Source organism: Manduca sexta, chromosome 25 (assembly GCF_014839805.1).
Source record: "Manduca sexta isolate Smith_Timp_Sample1 chromosome 25, JHU_Msex_v1.0, whole genome shotgun sequence".
NCBI classification, from domain to species: domain Eukaryota; kingdom Metazoa; phylum Arthropoda; class Insecta; order Lepidoptera; family Sphingidae; genus Manduca; species Manduca sexta.
This window is the reverse complement of record NC_051139.1, coordinates 10376678-10397066: the sequence shown is the minus strand read 5'-3', so window position 1 is coordinate 10397066 and position 20389 is coordinate 10376678. Positions and strand designations below refer to the sequence as shown.

Sequence of the window (20389 nt, the reverse complement as noted above, 5' to 3'; positions counted from 1 at the left end):
TTGTTTCATTAATATGAAACTTCATACCTATACTTCATGCCTGATGACATCATCGTGTAAATTGCACCCGTATAAAGCTCTCTGGATCCCAGTCATAACTCGGTAGATGAAACTAAGACATCATCTTAATTAACTCGTATCTTAGTTCGTTTTAATGAAATTTTAACGTCTAAGGAAAAAACGAGTACCAACGTTTCGAATGGAACAGTAGATCTCATAATAAAATCATCGGCCGGAAGTCGATGCGTCACTGGTACGTTTTCGTCCACTTATGTTTGTGTGGGTATAATGTGCGCTTTGGATGTAGGTAGACAGTACACGGCTTAATATTAGATCTGCCGATTGTCAAGCGCATATGAGACGCACGTTGCGTTTTACTGCTAACGAAATAACTTAATCTATAATTGATAACAAATGGTATTATTTTGGTATCATTCGACAGCTTTATTTATGTTCTTAGTACTAAACATGTTTATGTCACGAAATTAACTTGTTTCCCATACATGTCCACCTAATCCATATGGGTAATAGAGTATTGTACGTTATTCTAACACTTGTATAGTGTTACTGATTATTGGTGTGTGCGTTTATTTACGTACGCGAGCGCCGACTCGTCCGAGATTCAAATTTAGAATGCCGTCTCCGCCATGTTGTTCTCGGTGAAAAACCTACGATCCAGTGCGCGAAACTCTTGGAATTGTCACCAAAACAACGTTACATGCATCTTTAATACAATATATACGAGTAATTACTACTATCCGGTAGCCACGATTATTCAGTATATTCAATGCGATTTCATTCATTTCTAACTAGTCTAAAATTTTACTTTACTATTTAATTTATTTGTTTGAAATTGCTTTCTATACTGGGTGCTTGATTAACCGATTGATATATTATGGGTTATTCAGCAATCGATTTGTGTTCTAAAATCTAAATGTGTTAACTTATATTAATTTATACAGAGTTAAACAACAAATAGTGGTGTTGATAGAATAACTGAATAAGTGTCAAAGATCTCATGGATATTCAAATGTTGAATATAAACATTACCTATTTGTGCCTATCTTAGATGTATAACAAAAACATATTCAATGAGTGTTCTGGCTGATGTGATTGGATTTATAAGGTAAAGTCGGGAAAATTCACAAAACTGCAGCATGCAATGTAGAGGAAATCCTTCAAGTCAGTCCATTCTTGAGTATTTTGAGTATCACCCACGAGAAAGGCGTACCACTGGCAACTACGTAATCGTCTACCTACCCATTTATTATGTTTGCCGATGCGTTACCTATATATTTTTTATAATTTTACGTTTTCGCTCATTACAGGTAGACATAAATTATCATGAGCCTGTCTTAACCAGTTACCATATCTGTTCACAACTTTCCGTTTTTAAATCTTATATGGCTTGACATGACTTAACATTACAGCCGTTATTAGATTAATATAAATTATTACGGATACTAACTCGCATTCAGGATATGTTCCGTATATTATTTATATGTAGGTAAATTTATTAAAAGCCCTAGCTCGTGTCCACTAGCGAGTGATAGGCACTAGTGCACTCATATCCGCCGACGTTATTTCCTTATAAATTTAACCTCCACACTGCATCGGGCAGAAATTCAAGCGCTTAACTCACGTTCTTTTCGCAGACATATTTAACAATCCACCCAGTATCTCACCGGCTGCATAATCGTCATACGCGGCGACTAGACAAGTAATCGATTTTATAATAATAAATATAGTGAATTATTTTTAAAAACTACAATTACGTACGTCTATAAATAAATTGTAATGTAGCATGGAAGGAACGCAGTTGTCTTTCGTTCGAAAATTCCGTTAACGTAAATAAATTTCGGTGGTTAGTAAAACGTAAGAGTATTTATTCATGTGAATGAATGAGTCACGGTTAGAATTGGTACAGTTCAGTTATCCACCAGATCGGTGCAAAAATACAAATGTACACTATTGATATCTACTTATACACCAATTTGATAGAAGGTGCAGACTGAAAATATTTATACAAATATTTACCATTAACAATGTATAACATGAGCGATAAATATATATTATTATAAAAAGATAGATATATATAATATCTGGCTGACGCATAGTTTTGTTGCATCTATTTTTTTAATAATCTATAGCAAGATGTAAAGTATAATTGGATAAGAGAAAGCATCGTAAGACTTGCCTACTTTATTCTTTTTTCTTAATAACCATTTATTAAATTATCATTCATTCACTCCTTGAACGTACTAACATGACGTATGTAGAGAACAAGTAGTATTGCGCGCTTCTGTTTACTTCGCAGACAGTGATTGTTGACGAAACGACACACTTCGAGTAACGGTACCGACCCGCTGTTTATACTACCATCTATTGCATTACCACGGCAAAGAAATAATTTGCATGTTAACATTGCGTTGATATTCCACTATTGCAACACAAATTGCCCGCTGCGCTTTTACTACGGCCTGAAACGATCTGCATAGGCACTTATTGAGATTTTATATCTTTATTACTTTAAGTTATAGGTTTTTGAGAGTTTTAGAAATTGCTGAAGGCAGTCCCGTAACTGTTGAAAGTATGCGATTATGTCGGTAGAGTCGAGCGTGGATTATCCGTGCGACTGCTTAACCGCACAGCTATGCTCGTTTCGACAGACCAAAATTAGGACTGGGGCCTTATTCTCTATCCCGCACGTTATTTTGACAATGTGTAACAAGTACGTAACACAACGCATCATGTTTAGGACTATAGAAATTTGGCTTACAGAATACCATTCCACGCACATTTCTCGAAGATAACATGACACGGCCGCGTTACGCGTTTACACTATCATACAGAATAAGGGCCCTGCACGTAAAATATTGATTAAACAATGTTTTGTTCCTTAGGCTAGGTATACTACATTTCCTATTTGTGTATTTCTCAGAATAAATGTAAGTAACGAAAATGTTTTTAAGAAATATTGTTTCTATAATAATCATACAAATATACAACACATATTTTTTTAATGATGGATGATAAATAACACGAATTGGCAAGAAGATCAATTAGGTTATGTTTTAATATTTTTTTATTAACTCGTATATAAATTTTTTTTTTTTAGTGGTAGTTGTTTCCGGAGTCGTTTTTATATGTGTTAAAATATAATTATATTTTCTAGTAACACAATCGCTTAGATGAACAATTTGGAAGTAGCATCACGGAAACTGTGTAGATTGTGGAAGAGTAGTTGGCTTGTTTTGTTTGTTAGTCAGATCTTTATTTATGAACGAAAGAAACTATAGGTACATATTATAATTAATACGTATAGACTTGTTTTTATTTATTTACACATAGGCAGTCCCGGATCTATGGGTGGGCAAGCCGTGGCCCATGCCCCGGGCGGCGAATTCAGAGGGCGGCAAATCCAAACTTGACAGACGAATATAAAACTCATAATTAACGCAACTTTAATTACTGAGCCATCCAGAACATTACACACATAATAATTATTTCCCACAGGTCGCGAAATGATGATGACAAAGTTAAAAATATAGGTGGTCGATGGCAGCATTATCGAGATTTTGCCCCGCCTCCAAAAAATTCATGATCCGGTAATGCACATAGGTATCGACATAAAATAGCCTATATCGTTTAAGTGCATAGCTATGTCGTTATGGGAAAATCTGCTTTAAATAATACTATGTAAATAATTTATGTTGGGATAACTAATAAATACATATAATTTGATACTTAACGACTTAATCGTAGAAAAACTTATTTAATTCATGTTATTCCGTAATTTTATCGACTTAAGTGTTCTATTTTACGGCGTGGTTCTAATATCCCGGTTAAGTAGCCCAAAAAATCGATTTGTTTGTTCTATAAAAACCGTGCTTGAATTCCTGAGATTAGAATTTACGCCAGAGGCTTTCCCTTTATTAAGCTCAGTATGGGGCGGATACAAGATCGGCGAACCATGAATGCACTGGGTGAACCTAAATCGTTCTTTTCCAGGATATAGGCGTGAGACGGAACAGTTTTTGCCATATATGATCGATGCTGTAATTATGTATTTTATGGACATAATTAGCTCAATTAGTACAAGAGAGATATAATTTAGCTCATCAAACGAAGAATTATTTTTACGACCTGGTGCATGCGTACAACTGCCATAGTACTGCACAGTGAATAGAGTAATTGCGACAAGTATCCCTGTTAAGGGAAATTGATACAAATATTTGTGATATTATTTAGCTCATCTAATTGGATCAGATTACAAGTCATAATATCTAACAAATACTAATATTTGTACGATAACATTTTAACGCAACTGCCTACGTCAAATTTGTCATAAATTATTCCGGACTAGCTTTTGCTCGCGGCTTCCCCCGCGTGAGTGTGACAGTTTATCAGGGAAATAAAATTATAAAAATTCTGCTATATATTTTCTCGGGATAAAAACTTATCTTTATTCTAATGATTTCTTAAGTTTACGCGAATGTTAGATATTGAAATAAAACTATTTTACGGATTTTATCGCGGTTTTTATATTATTATTTTCTTCCGACGTTTCGAAGACTTTGCAGCCTTCATGGTCACGGGGGGGATTGAGGTGTTGTCTTTGTTCTTCCCAAGATCGCAAATTATCTTTGTCCAAAATTTTATCGAAATCCGTTCAGTTATTTTCGAGTTTATCGGTTTACAGACAGACAGATGCGGTGGGGATGTTCGTTTTATAATATGTACCTTAGGTAAATAATCAAAAATACGACGCAGCAAAACATTATAAGTCGTGATGCGGGCTCATCTTCAAACATAGTTCTAGTAAAATTAAATATCATTGTATACCTTTTACAATGTTTTAACCTAATTAAACTTTTTATTATTACAATTATTAAATAAAAGAAAACCATTAAATTTAAAATAAATTTATTCAAATAATACAGTCAAAAGAGTGAGTGAAAATTAAGTTTGATTGCGGAACCGCAAGTGTTCAACATAAGCGCACTCAAGTTGGCACTTAAGTCGTAACAGCGTTCACCCAAAGATCAATTTAATATTACAATGTTTTTCATCAATATGTGTAAAAGTATTGACGTTATGCTGCAACATTTTCTTTTACAAGAACTTATTAGGTACGTGGTTTCATAATTTATAACTCCTTAGATCATTTCCGGCTGCATTTGAATAAATGAACAGGATACAGGTCTTCTTATCCTCGTGTTGATATAACGCGACATTGATATTTTACGATTGAAAATATAAATATTGTAGAACAACTTCGTCACGCACGGTAATTATTCGTATTATATCGACATTTGCAATTCCTTTCCTCATTAGTTTGTTTTCCGTCATTTGAATTACACCTTGTAACCGCGCAATCTAGACGGTTACGCAATCAATCCAAGAGTAAATGAAGCTGATTTATTTCGAGGTTACTCGGCTTCTGTGCCTGCTGTTCATTGTGTTGTCTGCTCTCGGCTTAGTACAAGTGTAAAACCGGGAAAATTACGCAGCTGACGAGGATGTGCGTCTGACATGACGCGTATCCGGTGCCAGCCAACGCCATCTTAGGAGCGAGCTGCGAGACTCGGTGTGTGCAGACCGTACTCGATTTAACCAACTAATCGGCTTGTTTATTATGCATTCGCTGCACCAGCTTCGAAACGTTCTTTCATCTCGAGACCACTGTGGGCGAATAAAACTGATTATAAACTCGTGAAAACGTTGCGTTTCGCCTGTTTATTTTTTCGTCTGTTTATCGACAACAGGCTGAATGGCGATACTGATGCGCTGGTTTTTAATTCGTATTATCTACGAAGATGAATCAATGTTATCAGCTTTTATCATTCACGTGATTATACGTATGGGGTACAAATTACTTTTATATGAAATTAGCTTTTGCTCGCGGCTTTACAAATTGATTGAAACACATTAAGATATTTTTGCAAACAGCCCGTGACACGTTTTCCATTAACCCATAACTATTAGTATATTTTTATATGTTTTTAGGCAGGAGTACTATATCAAATTTACAGACACACTTCAATTAGGTAATTTATTTTTTTTAAAAATTCAAATATCAATATTGCGGCTTATTGTTGCACAGTGTCTTACCTGTGTTATGTAAAGTGTTTTTTTAGATTAAAGGCGCATTTAATTCTGCTTACTTATCATTCAAGTAGGTATTGCTAGGACGAATTACTAATTTAGATAGTTTTATGTACGGAAAAGCTTCAAAATTAAGCTTGTCGATATCAAACTAGGAAGAAGTCTTTACTTTTTTTTTGGGTAGGCATATCATACATTCTATGCTATACAAGTAATATCCATTGTAGCGTGCGGCTTGTAGATCTGCTAACTTACCTATGTAAGGATGGTTATTCTTTGTACTGTGTGTTTGCAATAAAATTATAGAATGTGTAAACAAACCTTTTACGCAGTACGTATAATACGGTACGGTAATGGTTTATATAACATTTATGTGACTGGAAAATAACAACCCTTAAATTATTTTCACCGGAAAACCAAAATATCTGCTAGAAAAGGATTTAGACGGGAAAAAATTCAATAACTAAATAATATTGCGTTTTTCGGGATGTTCGAGCAATTCATAATAAATACTTGTAGTAATGTTGAGTGGGTGAAAATGTCAAACGCCGCAGCGGCGCATGGGGAACCGAATTACGGCTTAGTACTCGTCAGTGTGTAAGTACGGTAATGTATTGGCAGCTGAATGAGATTTTGTGAGTAGCTGCTCAAACATCATAGTTATTTTAATGTTTATATGTTACGTCGACGGACACGATGCCAACTTTATTTTCCGTTTAATTGAAACACGAGGCATTTCACCGAATCCGTCATATTGTGCTTGCGACTCTGTTTACGATTCTTACTTTGTACGCGGTCAGGGTTTACGTGCACTTGAGCACTTTTCTACTAAATAATATAACCATTTGTGTTAGTAACCAGTTTATGTTCATGGCGCTTGAGGCACCGTACTCTAATGTTGAGAATTACAATGGTGCACGTCGCAACATAGTATCATTCGATTAACAATCTCGATAGCACTCGAATTGGAGAGTAGAACAACAGGTATAGAGGCGTGTTGTCGACTGTGAGATAGCAACCAACACACCGCAGTTGTGCAACAGTGGAAGGCCTTCGCGCGAGAGAAATGGCGCGTAGTTTCATAAGGTGCTTTATACGTGCGCTTGCTCGAGGTAAACCACGGCTTGTAGATTGTACACTCATAGAAAATATATTAAATGTAATATTTCCAAGAATCTGATGTTATGAGTGTTTAATCTTCGAGGTTACTAAGAAATCATACTGCGTTTTATCTAGTGCACGTCGAAGTCTAAATACTAGACTAAGACATTAAAGTGTTTTATCAATGCTACTCAACTTTATTTGTTTTACGGATAGGGCGCCACCACTCAATTGTATTCTTGTTCTTTTGTTTAATGCTCTTTATCATTTAGTAATTGTGCATAGTTATTATTGTCTATTAGGTAATTACGTTTTAATTTAACTAGGCTTTCGCGCGTATCACCTAGGGCCAGAGCTGTTATTGCATCATTAAATATATTGCCTTGTTTCTTGTCTAATCACCAATGTCTTGTATAACTGCAATTCATGCAAATTATTGCATATCAAAGGTGATCGCCACTCGTTTACATTTATATTTAAGGATTAACAAATGGAAAATATTGATGTGGAATGATAATGATACAACGCAGGTAATATATTTGAATTTTTTGTCCTGCTGGCAAAATGTATATTAATTGCCTATAATTTTTATAGTAACTGACGTTAACTGATCATAACAATTTAGAAGTGCGAGTCGGCAGAATTTTCGGGACAGACAAAGGATTTGTTAAGCGTCCGGCAATTTTACTAACTGTACGAACTACGAGACACAAAAACTACTTCACACCGGTAAACAGAATCTAATAATACTATTAATCTTTGCCAAGAATATACTATAATTGTTTACCTTAAGTTTGTTATATTTTCGTTCATATCTATGACTAAATCTCAGGTGTTGAACTGCGGTGCCAATTTCTGTTCGATTTGTCAGAACAAGCTCGTGTTTAGTGTACATGGTAAGAGAAAATGATGAGATTGTATACAAACAAAGAAGATGCGCAGGTTCGAATCAAAGGCATAACAGTACCGCCGATGTTATGCAACATGAGCCGAGCACTGAATAAGCGTTACAGGATAATCACGTAGTGTTTAATGCAGTATATTACTCAGTCTTACGTGGCTGCTATATTATATGTATGTATTGATAGGAAACTAAATCATCCAACTTTAGGAAAAAAGCTACAAAAACGGGAAGGCGTGAAAATCTGGGGATGCGTGATCCCAGATGAGACTTGATAATTGTAATAGTAAAAATATTAGATAAATAAGAATATTAGGTGTAGATATTTTCATGTTAAAAACCATTTCTTTTTAGGGAAAAACTCATATTACAAGCAGCTGACAAATTTTCACATTATAAGTTACATGTAACGTCAGTTATTTTCTTCGCAGAGCATTTGCAATAACTTATTTATACTATAACAAGCAATCTGCTTGTATGGTATATAGAAATTGTATGATTTTTATATTTTCATTAATGGACGTATAAGCAATTATCATTTAATAATTTAAAGTATATGTAAACTCTTAGTTGTAAGTTATAAACAAATTGTCTCACTACAGATCTTAATTTTGTATTTTTTCCGACAATTTATACAAAATACATATGTTTAAGACATACCAATTTAATTGTTATTGCAAGATGCAAACAGCTAAAAAAATTCGCGTATTCTCCATACCCACCTGCGTTTTCGACTAAAGGTTACATGTTTCTTAGGAAGTAATAAAGAGTTATCGATAAAGTAATACTGCAGGTGTGCATTGTGTCAGGTGCCTAGCGTGACATCGGCAATAGCTGATTGTGGGGCCTCGGGCCAAGTTCATTACCGCGTCGTGCAAATCGATTTGTCGTGGCAATGCTCAACTTTCCAATGCACCATTTCCCTTATCTCTAATCGTCTGAGTGTTGGGAAGTAATGTTTGATCCGATAGTGACCGCGTGTATCGTACACTGTAAATATTTAAGTACTTACTGTCTAATACAGCTCAAATGCAGTGACGTGTATGATCACGATGTCTCGAGAGTTAGTGCCTACTTTCAGTGTAAAGAAAGTAAAAGAATCATTCATCATACCGCAACGGCTTCACTGGGTCGCACTCGCACGCTCAGCGTGTCCGGTTTGTCTACAAATTGGTCACATCGACCGCTAAGTGGGAAGATTTGGCTCACACGATGCCGATGTTGTTAACGGGTTTATAATGAATGTTGCGATGTGCCCACACTCCGCGCGATTAATGTCTTCATTTCAAACAAACATCTGTGTACTTTATAATATTGAGAGGATTACTTAAAGTTAATTTTTTACGCCGTCTTTCGTTTGGCTAATCCTCTCTAACTTTCACTTTCAACGGCACGTGTTTGAATTTTATTTTGTGGTAATTTCATTGTGGCCTTTCGCAAACTTACGAATAGAAATGCCCGTATTTTAACCCATATCGCACCGTCCCAGATAAACTCCTGGACTTCATCGTTGACAGTTCCTTTTTTTTATTACGTATGATTTGTGGATGATCAAAACGGTTGGCATCGGTGGCCAAAGTAATGAAATATGCGTTAAATGTAAAGAACACTTTTACGCGAAGTGATTAATTGTAAATAGTCAAAGCATCCCATTTATTTGCGCCGTTCCTAATTCGTTAACAGTTGATAGGAAGTATCTTTGAATTCGCCGACAGATAGCGGAGAGTTCATTATCGTGTATAAATACGTGCGAGCAATGAATTTTATTTATCGCTCTGCTGAGCAATTGTTTCCTAACTATCTCTATGCATACTGTGTATATTGTTGTATGCTTATAGTATTTTTTGTATCATTCCAGTCACATAACAAAGACGACGACATGGGACGATCCCCGCAAGACCCTGGCAGCGCAGACCGTGGCCGGCGGCGTGCAGCACCAAAGCGCAGAAGCGCTCCTCACGCAGCCGGCGGCACCACAGACCATCGCGAACACAACCACCACCGGTATGCCCAACGCTCTGATTTGTTTTATTTTAGTTATTGATACATTTTGGAATATATTAATGGTATATACAATTGTTTGCATACGGATCGTTTATTTTGAATCAAGATCGGTATGTCTTCATAGATTACGGGTCGCTTTTCATTTAATTCATAAACAATATGTTCACAGCTTATACATATTTTATTGTAGTTATGATTTAAGTTGTGTTTAATATAGCGTTGTTGACGTCGTGGGCTTTAAAATGCAAAATGTGAAATACTTAGCCTATTTTAAGCCAGTCACTAGCTACCAAGACATCATGGTATTTGTATAAATAGTGAATCCCATTGGATTCTGATGGCGACATGCGGCGGCCAACGCGCGGCGTCGTGCCGTCGTCGCCACCTAATTTTGTTTTACGTCCAGACTCCCGAGGAACGATTTAGAGGTGGCAATGTTTGTTTATGTTTGAAAGTTCGACGTGTCACGTTTCGCTCGTTTCCTATTTATTTGTTTTAGTAAATATATATTTAAAAAAAAAAATGAAAATTATAAATTAAGTAGTGTTAAGTACAAAAAGGCTTCATGTTTCTATGTATGTAGTTGTTCTAATCGTAAGTAGATATTGCGGTATGTCTTTAATAGCGATCTTTGATGCCCATGTCAACCCCACAAACAACTACATACATTAATTTATGATTACAAAGCCTATAAACTCGGACGTCTGATAAAAACTGCAACCCCGATACCCAGAACTTTAAAATAAGATTATTTCGGTAATTATTATGGCGATACCATCTATTCCGAAAGTTGCTTAGTAGGAGGAAGCGGGGTAAATATCTATTGTTTCTCTATTAAAACCAGTTTTTGATACAAAGGATTTTAACATATTATAATTCTTAGTAATTGATACAGGTCAATCGAGTAATTGTAGGGTCTCAACAAGCGATCACAACAAAGCAAGGCACTCGTTATTTACCAACATGTTTTTTCATCACTGAATATTGTATAGACACCATCGATAAGACAAATTATTTATATTACCCTACGCACAACATTAAATAACAGTTCTTCGTATTTATAATCTCATGAACGGGCATCGTTTCGTAATTCACAATATAATAAATTCATTTCTTTGTTTCTATCGACCCAAATAATATATTAACAATTATATAAATTGAGGTAAATATAAAGTTTTATACTATATTGATAATGGGTATTTACAATTAATTATATATTTGACGTATGTTTTGTAATACAATGTCGCGTATAAATAGTATGATGATAGTGTTTTCCTGAATATCCTTTAGTTCATAATTACATATTTAAATTGCACTGGCAATGACATAAATAAGGAAACAAATTGTGTGTAGATAATTGTTATAATATTTAATACAATTAACAAGGAGCAGGAACACTGGGAACTCATTTACACAGTTGGGATTAGCATTAAGGTGTTAGGGCCAGTCGCAAGGCGCGCATTTACCTTATTCACTACAAGGTAAACGTTATCTTACAAACCGCTATGTTATGAGAGGTGACGTCCCCGGATTTTCCATTTTAATGTTTCTATACATAATTTGCCTCATGTATTGATTTAATTGCCTATTATTTGAAAACATACATTCAGAAAGACCACATCGAACTCATAAAAAAACCATATCGATTGCTGACGTCGGAATTCATTGAGATCTGTTATATAAAAATAACATACAGACAAATAAATAAGAATGGACTATCACCGATAGTTTTTCATATTTCCTCTCGGTTTCGATTCAGTTTTCGCGTGATCTAATTGGCCACAACAGCAAGTTTAAATTTATCATGGAACTAAAATAAAAACAAGTAAATAACCCGAATTCTAAAACTGATTTTATGACGGGAATTAACGTGTTGTTTCCGTCGGTCGATGCGAGGCAAGCGATGAAAGGTGTTCGAAAAATACATTGATGTCGCGACGCCGCGCCGTTGGTCGGCCGCCGTCTGGGCTCCACCGCGCACGGGTACAAAAGAAGGGACTGGTGACCAGACCTGCCGCTTTTAACAATCTTCAGCATTTTACGACACAAGCCCGCAGCATTACGCGTCTTTTCTGAACGTTGGCTGCATTTAATGTCGTAAAACAAAAGTCAAGTTCTTTTATCCTAGTCAAATGTTCGTGACACGTGGAAAAACAATTAATTTGATATATTTGCATAATTTCTCTTGACAAAGTCACAAACCGCATGCATGCCCTGCGCAGTGGCGCCGATGCGCTCGCGTCGCTGCTGCTAATGTCACGTGCAAGAGCTGCTATAAAGCATTTTTTCTATTATGGCACACTCTGTACGTGATCTAGACACGTAATCACGTTCTAGTGTTTCGTGTAAGTGGCGAGTGCGAGCACCACCATCATAAAGACGCCGTCGCGCGCGTCATCTGCCGGAGATTTAATATATATGCGCTCTATAATATACCTACAGTGTTTATTATCTATAATTATGACAAAATATTTTTCTAAAGACTAACACATACATTTAAACACATTTGACTCAGAGTGGTTCTAGGAAAGGTATCTACATTTGATTTAAATCCAAACGATGACAAATAATGATGTAGCTGTGTACAATTCCGTCCATTAACCATTAGGCGTGTTTGCCTCGTATTTTTATAAATTCATGAATAGTTTTTCGAATTGACGAAAAGTAATATAAAAGTGGTGTGTATTACTGGGTTAGTACCAGAGAGGTTTCTTTTTGTTTATAAAATAACTTCGTAACGAGTCTATGATAAATCGCACGTATAGAATAAGATTCACGCGTGAGCACTCCAAGACATAAGTTTAAATAGTCTGTTTAAGTGAACAGTGGACGAGACAACCCACAAACTTTATCTCCAGTCTCCGCTAAGTACAAACATGTATGTAGATCAGGTGACAATACAAATAATGATGTTTTCACAACACGTTCCTTCATAATCTGATGTCGCGATAACGAGCACCACCGACCAAACATTAAATATCTTTTGTATGACACGCTTTCTCTGCTGTACACAAATTATACAGACAATAAAATATTTTTTCACCTGTCTCCAGAAATTAACTGCGTCTAATTTGTAACAGTTTGAAAATGATTGACGGTTAATAAAAGGCAATTCTTGTCGGTCGTAATCGCGATTGTAGTTCGATGGTCATATTAGTTGCTTAGTTAGGGCTTTCGGTTTTTAATTACATCTTTTCCATCGTAATAAATTATGCTTGGCGCGGTGCAGTGCACTATGCAAGAAGCTTGTCAATCATCGCATATCTAAATTGTGTAAAGATTTTTAGCCAAAAAACGGGTTTGAATGATTTAAAATTCAGGAAAATATATTATAATTTAACTAATAATAGTTATATTTTTAATAAGTTTATATTAAAACTAGGTCTGCTGTCTATTTAAACGTAACTACTTGACACAATCAGGGAAGAAAAATAAAATGTAAACATAGAAACCATAATTTAAAAATCTCTAATTCGGATTTGTCGAGATAAATAAGTACAAACGTACTTATTCGTTCTCATAGTTATATGTTTGTTTATTTTATGTTTTCCTTCTCTCAGTATTTTGTATTATACTATAAGTGGGTTTTGAAATAAATATACGTAGTAAGTACGTTGTGTCGTTTATTCCCACGTAAATCAATGATTATAAACACTAGAGCTTCAATATTCATTCATAGATTTTTTATACCTATACATACCTACCTACTTCATTCATAAATATGGTACGTAATTAGTTAACTCGGATGTCTATCGTGTAAAGTAAATACTAAGGTGGAGATATAATTATCATTAAGTCTTCAGATTAAAGGGATTCAACATATAGTATAGAGATATTCCTGCGTAATCTTAACATAATAAGATAAAATCAATAATTTATGTGTTTACTGTCAATTCGATAATAATGGGTTTTGCTGTTTAATATCATAAGTTGTCGCCATTCTATTTTAAATACACAACCACAAGTATAAGATAGCTGTAGATATACACTTATACATTTACAAATCAAGTATGTACGTAGTACGAACTGCGTGCAAGATAGCGGTAAACAGTAGTAAAGACAGTAACGTAACACTAACGTAACTCGGCTGCCAGTCGCCACCACCGTCTGCTGTTGAGTAATGACGATCGTTGGGTATTATGTGTAATTACGGCCTACTCTACTAAAACAACATTATCTTTGAGGTTATTTAAATGTTGCCTACCGATCTATGTACGACGACGATCGCTTCCTTTGTTGTTACGTATACGGAGATCGTATCGATCGTATATAGAGTTAGGGATCGTTTTCTGGTCATAAACTACTAGTATAGTACTTACTAGGCGTCTGCAATAGTCACCATATTATGATCTGGCTAATGGGCGATAATTGCGATGATATTGATGTTCAATTAGCTAAGTATGTAGCTGTGATTTGTTTATGAATGATCGGCCGTTTGTTGCGCGTAACGATATAAAAACATGAGTGAATAGACCCGAGGCCCGGCGATGCGGTGGCGAAGACGACACCCACCGGGCACGAGCCCCGCGCGGCGTCCCGCGTCCCGCCGCCCCGCGCCGCCCGCCTCCCGCGCTAAGCGCCCGTATCTATGATTCATATTGGTGCGTGTGCCAACGCAACGCGCAAACTTGCGCGGCGCACTCGACTGGCGCCGTTGTTTCTTGGAACGAGCTCTCGATGACCTTCCCGATGTCCACCTGATTACCGATCACGTGCGCGTATGTCTTAGTTTATAATCTCGCTTGCAACTAGTCGCTGTTGAGAGGATCATTCATACATTTGTTTGTTGTTTTACAATTAAATAAAGCTGATCACGAACGATTAATTTCAGCAGCGAAGAGTACAAGTAACAGCACGACAGATCCACTAGGGCCGCTGCCGGAGGGCTGGGAGCAGGCGACCACGGCGGAAGGAGAAATCTACTTTATAAATCATGCCGCTCGCACTACATCCTGGTTCGACCCCAGAATACGTAAGTCTCTTTAATAAACGTCGCCACACATTTTTGCGATCAAAACGTTGTGTGATTGTAAACATGCGTGCCCTGTGTTTCAGCGCAACATTTGCAACGCACGCCCGTGTCGGGAGGCGCGGCGGGCGGCGGCTGGGCTAACGCCTCGATACAGGCCTGCCAGCAGAAACTCCGTCTACAGTCCCTGCAACTCGAGAGGGACCGTCTCAAGCAACGCCAGCAGGAGATTAGGCTCCAGGTGAGTCAATACAGTCCATAAATTATAAAGTAGTATTACAGTCTTAGTTTTAGATATTTGCATAAAAAATTATATATAATAAAATATAGCCTTAAAAAAATAAAATTTAAAACACTATCCAATACAAACGGTGAAAATAAAGATACATATTTTATCAAAATTTCTACATTACAATCTGTAAACCAATTTCAGCAAGAACTGATGGCTCGGCAAACGACATCGATTTCCGCGTCGTTGGCCAGCAGTACGGGGGCGGTGGCCAGTACCGACCTGCCGCTGGATCCTTTTCTGTCCGGCTTGACGGATCACCAGCGGCAGGAGTCCGCTGACAGCGGGCTAGGAATGGCGGTCCCGCAGTCATACTCCATGCCTCACACGCCCGACGACTTCCTCGCCGGCATGGACGACCGCATGGATTGCAGCAGCGAGGCCGGAGCAAACCTCGACTCCACCGATATCACGCTCGGTGACAACATAGACTCCACTGACGACCTGGTACCTTCTTTACAGGTATTTTATCGCTTTCTGCTTCCAAACGCTTGTCTATCTAATTAACAAATCCTTGTATAAGTGTTTTGTCTTCTCAAGTTGATTATTTCATGGAAAAGTCTGCTCATTTTATGTGCTCTAGTGCATTTTCTAAATTTCGTAACCTTGATTTAATGTGTACGAAGAATAGACTTTCATTAATATTTTCAAAGGAGAGACGCTTGAATGAGATTAGTCATAAATTGTTGTACATGACAGGTGGCGGATTCCAAAGCTTTGCCGGATATTCGTCATAATTTTGTTGGCTAGTAATAGGAACGTTATAAATATGGACGCAGAAAATTAAGACCTGTATATTAAAATCAGCCAATTTATAAATAATGTTATATTAATAACCTATCCCTTGTATTACAAATTGTATCGCTGCTGGTCACTTACATATTTGCTAATGAAATTTGTCTTTTGTCAACATTCATACTTAGTGCATATCGGTACACGACAATACAGGGTCATTTTGACATTGCGTCAATAAATGAAACCACATAAGTACTTCCTGAAATTAAGACTTTACTAAAAGTTACTTGAATCGTAGATATAAAATAAAAAAGAGAAAAATTCGAATACAATGAATACCAATAAAATTATATTTAAATTTTACGAGTCTTCATCCACTACTCCTCTTAGAGAATTCGTTGTAGAGGTAACTTCACAGTTTCAGTCAATAATACATTCATGCATCCCCTATATTCGCATAGAACTACAAAGTGATCAAAAAATCAGAAAAGCACAACTAAGGTTTTTGGTTAAAAATCTGTATTCATGAATGATTTTTGGCCCAATGTTAGCAGAAAGAAAGAAAATACGAGTATATCGTTTTATTTATTAATGCAATGATATAAGTATTCGTCTTAAAACGGGCATAGCGCTTGGAAATTAAACAATGGATACACACTTATTGTACTTTATATTTACCTAGGGTGATTGTTAGAACAGATCTCGTAACATCTATCTTGATGTTTGTTAAGTACTATACTCAATTGTTGTTGCTGTTCCAATACTATGCTCTTTGACTCTTTTCTTTGTTCCGTGCTCCCTAAGTAGCGTTAGGGCAGTGGGAATTACCAAATAATTGATTTTGATTTTGCTGGGTATCTTAGATTTTTTTTTGCAAATAACCTGTGGTATTTATCCTATTAATTGTTTCCTGATTTTCGGGTATGCTTGTGAGAGTGTGAATTTGTTCTGTTTTAGATATCCACAATTTAATGTATTTTATAGATTTTCTGTACTTACTCAATTTTTAAGAGGCATCTTGGAACGAAACATAGTGTAGTCTGGACTCTGGACAAGAAATTTTGAACTCTCAATCGTCCAACGCAAGTCACAATATTCCCTAAAATAGTAATTATCGGACATACGTAACTTAAAACAATTTTTATACAGTCATTTTAAAGAGCACTTTGAAACATGACCCTCTCCGGGCTTGTATATTCGTGAATTTTTGGCGCGTAGGTATATCTTCCATAACTAACAATTCTACGTGGTTATATATAATTAGGATTCAGGGCACTACTTCTTAGCCCATTAGGTAGCATTCCCTTATTTCAGAATTTCAAGATGTTCCATGCATTATTTCATTAAGATTGTTAATTATACCTGTTCATTGAGTCCGATTGTGTCTCCCTCTATCTGTACTTACTTTTAACTACCTGATATAGAGCAAATAATAATTAACGAATGCGAAATGCAACTAAATTTAACACAAAAACCAAATTTAACCGATATTACCAAAATACAAAGGCTAATTGTCTAACCAATGAATGCGATTGTTTCAGTTGAACGAGTTCACAAACGACATTCTGCTGGACGACGTGCAGTCGTTGATAAACTCGACGCCAAGCAAGCCCGACAACGTGCTCACCTGGCTGTAGGCGCCGCGCATGCGCACGCGCCGCGCCCGCCCGACACGGCACCGAGCACCGCACCGAGCACCGCACCGAGCACCGCACCGCGTTACTGAACAACCGGAACTAAACTTCAGGAACATGCGCTCAGTACCATTTGTGAAAACCACCCTCAACATGGCTACATCGTCATACTAGCTAACGTGTAATTATCGTCAAATTAGGAAATTATTAATACAACATACAAAAGCAGATGACAAGCGTCTAGTGTTTCATAAGTGGCACTGAAATTATTCTTGGAAGTTTTCTTCACTACATTCTCAGTAACATATTTAAAATTAATTTAGCGTACTTATCGCTTTTATACAACGTCAATTAAATAGTGTCCGTGGCAAAATCGTTTTAAAGGTGTACATTTTAATATGAAATGACAATAACTAGCATATGTGTGTATGAATTGATGTGAACAAGACCGCTTTTGCTACATATAAGAATGATTTGTCGACACTTATATGGCAGTATCATATCACTGTTAGTGCAAACAACTATTACAATACAAATCTGAAATTTTTAATAGTTGTTTGTGTTAGTATAATTGCTTACAAAAGATAAACTAAGAGTGGCAAGGGGCGTTACTCTAATCGCAAAAATTTTAGACATCATATTTGAATTTTCCAATACGTGACTTAGCTTTTTAATATTTTTTCAAGGCCAGTACATAGCCAGTGAAGGATATTTTTGGTAATCCGTTTGCCCCTTTCACTCTTTACACATGGACAGCCTAGTGTCTTCACGCTTATTGGGCAGTATCAGTTTTATCTCTATCTCTGCATTTATTCGAATGAGATAGTAATACTGTAAAATTATATTTGCACAATAAGTGTCTTGTGTAACATATAGGGAGGTTAATGCATTGTAACATTTTGTACTAATCTAAACTGGTGCGTTTGATCTTGAGGACTGTATTATAAATGTTTGATAACGTATATAGTTGTTAGTTAATCATCTCCAATAGAGCGCGAGTGATGAGTGTCTGTGTACACTATCTCGAAGTGAAGTGTTCTCTGGGTATGTCATGCAGTAGCGGGTCCGTGCCGCGAGCCGCGAGCCGCGAGCCGCGAGTGTGACGTCACACAGTGCAGCGTCTCTCGGGTGTCGCAAGCCTGCCTTCCGCGAGGAAAGCAGTTGCGTTGCGACGAGTTTGTGCATGAATCACGTTTCCCATATTCTTTGGATTGAGACTATCGGAAATCAAAAACGTCCATAATATTGTCATATCTTTCTGCGATGAAATATTTTAAACTTATGGTATGTGTAACATTAAGATTGTGATAACATCTCGACACCACAGTGCCTTATTCTGCCTTAAAGAAGATCGTATTATATTTATTGTTTTGTAATTTAGATAATAACGAGACCCTATTTCGACATGTTTTGTAAGACCACTGATATGATAGTGATTTGTATGGAAAAATAAAACTACTTATTTACTTGTAGTGATTTGTTTGTCGACTTACACCGTCCTTGTGTATTTTTCGAGATTATGGTTAGATGTTAAGTTTTATAGTTGAATCGCGAACTAGACTATTATGCTGGCAACTCTTATTATAATTGATGGTATTTGATTGCAGTGGACAATGTAACTTGTGCATTGTACACGTGTCACGTGTGTGGGTGTATGGATGCAGCTAGTTGATAACTGTGTCGCGAGCCGAGTCGCGCGGTGTAGTACAGCGACTCGGCACGCCACTTGTGCCTTACAGCATTATGGAATTCTTTACTCATTATTGTATACTCTGACACGACAAGGACTACACAATAATATAATTCTATTATTCGGTGCCAATTACGAATAATTTATTACGTCTGCAGTTTCTTCATTTCGTTCATATCATGATTTGACTATTAAAGGTAGGTATCCTTTATGCGACTCATAATATTTCACCAAATCGATTATTCTCAAAATTGTGTTTAGCCCACCTAGTCTTTAGATTTTGTTTTTTGTATGAGTGTAATAAATTCAGCTAGCTTGGTCGATTACGCTATTGTAATCAGACTTTTAATATAAAATGCTACATTGAAAACTTTGCCATATTAGTAAAAGTACTGTTATTCTAATAAGACTTAATGTAATCTTCAATTATGGTAAATAGCTATAATTGTCATCAATGTAACTATTGTAATTAGACGTAACGGTGCTGGGTTTATGGTACAGTATAATTTTGTATTCTGTAGATCCATTCGTTGTATACTTTATTTTGTATTTGTCATGTATTAATAGTAAGATTCCATAAGTAAGGATGCTTCTCATATTGTTCGGTTGATTATTCTCCGGCGCCGCCGCTGGTACGTAGTGTGATGTGTCGCATCGAGAAACATTCCATGTTGCTAACAGTAAGCAGGCCAGTGCGCCGGCGCCGCGGCGGGCTCACCTCCCACGGAATAGTATCCAAACAATATAACGAGTATTCACTTTATTCTTTTATAAGTATAGCCTTTATTATTTTACAAACATATCTTTTCAGTCTGATAGCAGATGCAAGTTTTCTCTGTAGTGTATGTGACTATGTTTATCAATGTTAAAACAATGAAATTAAAAGTATCAAAATTAGTTATTTACTATACTTAATTTCATTGTAAATAATTCGATATTCTTATATGAATTAAATAAA

At 36.4% G+C, this 20389-nt stretch overlaps 1 protein-coding gene across 5 annotated transcripts in view; it reads left to right on the top strand.

Moving 5' to 3' along the window:
* The window catches only part of LOC115452813 (transcriptional coactivator yorkie), a 49126-nt gene extending 28911 nt beyond the window's left edge, over window positions 1-20215 (top strand). Inside the window, exons 2-6 of one of the 5 annotated variants that reach the window (XM_030181423.2) lie at window positions 9969-10114; window positions 14946-15086; window positions 15170-15324; window positions 15517-15819; window positions 17649-20215. In XM_030181423.2, coding sequence (XP_030037283.1) covers window positions 9969-10114; window positions 14946-15086; window positions 15170-15324; window positions 15517-15819; window positions 17649-17744 — 841 coding nt within the window. In that variant the 3' untranslated portion in view covers window positions 17745-20215. Of the gene's footprint in view, window positions 1-9968; window positions 10115-14945; window positions 15087-15169; window positions 15325-15516; window positions 15835-17648 lie in introns of all 5 variants that reach the window. The other 4 variants (XM_030181422.2, XM_030181421.2, XM_030181425.2 and 1 more) reach the window with 4 other exon arrangements.
* Window positions 20216-20389: the final 174 nt, after the last annotated feature.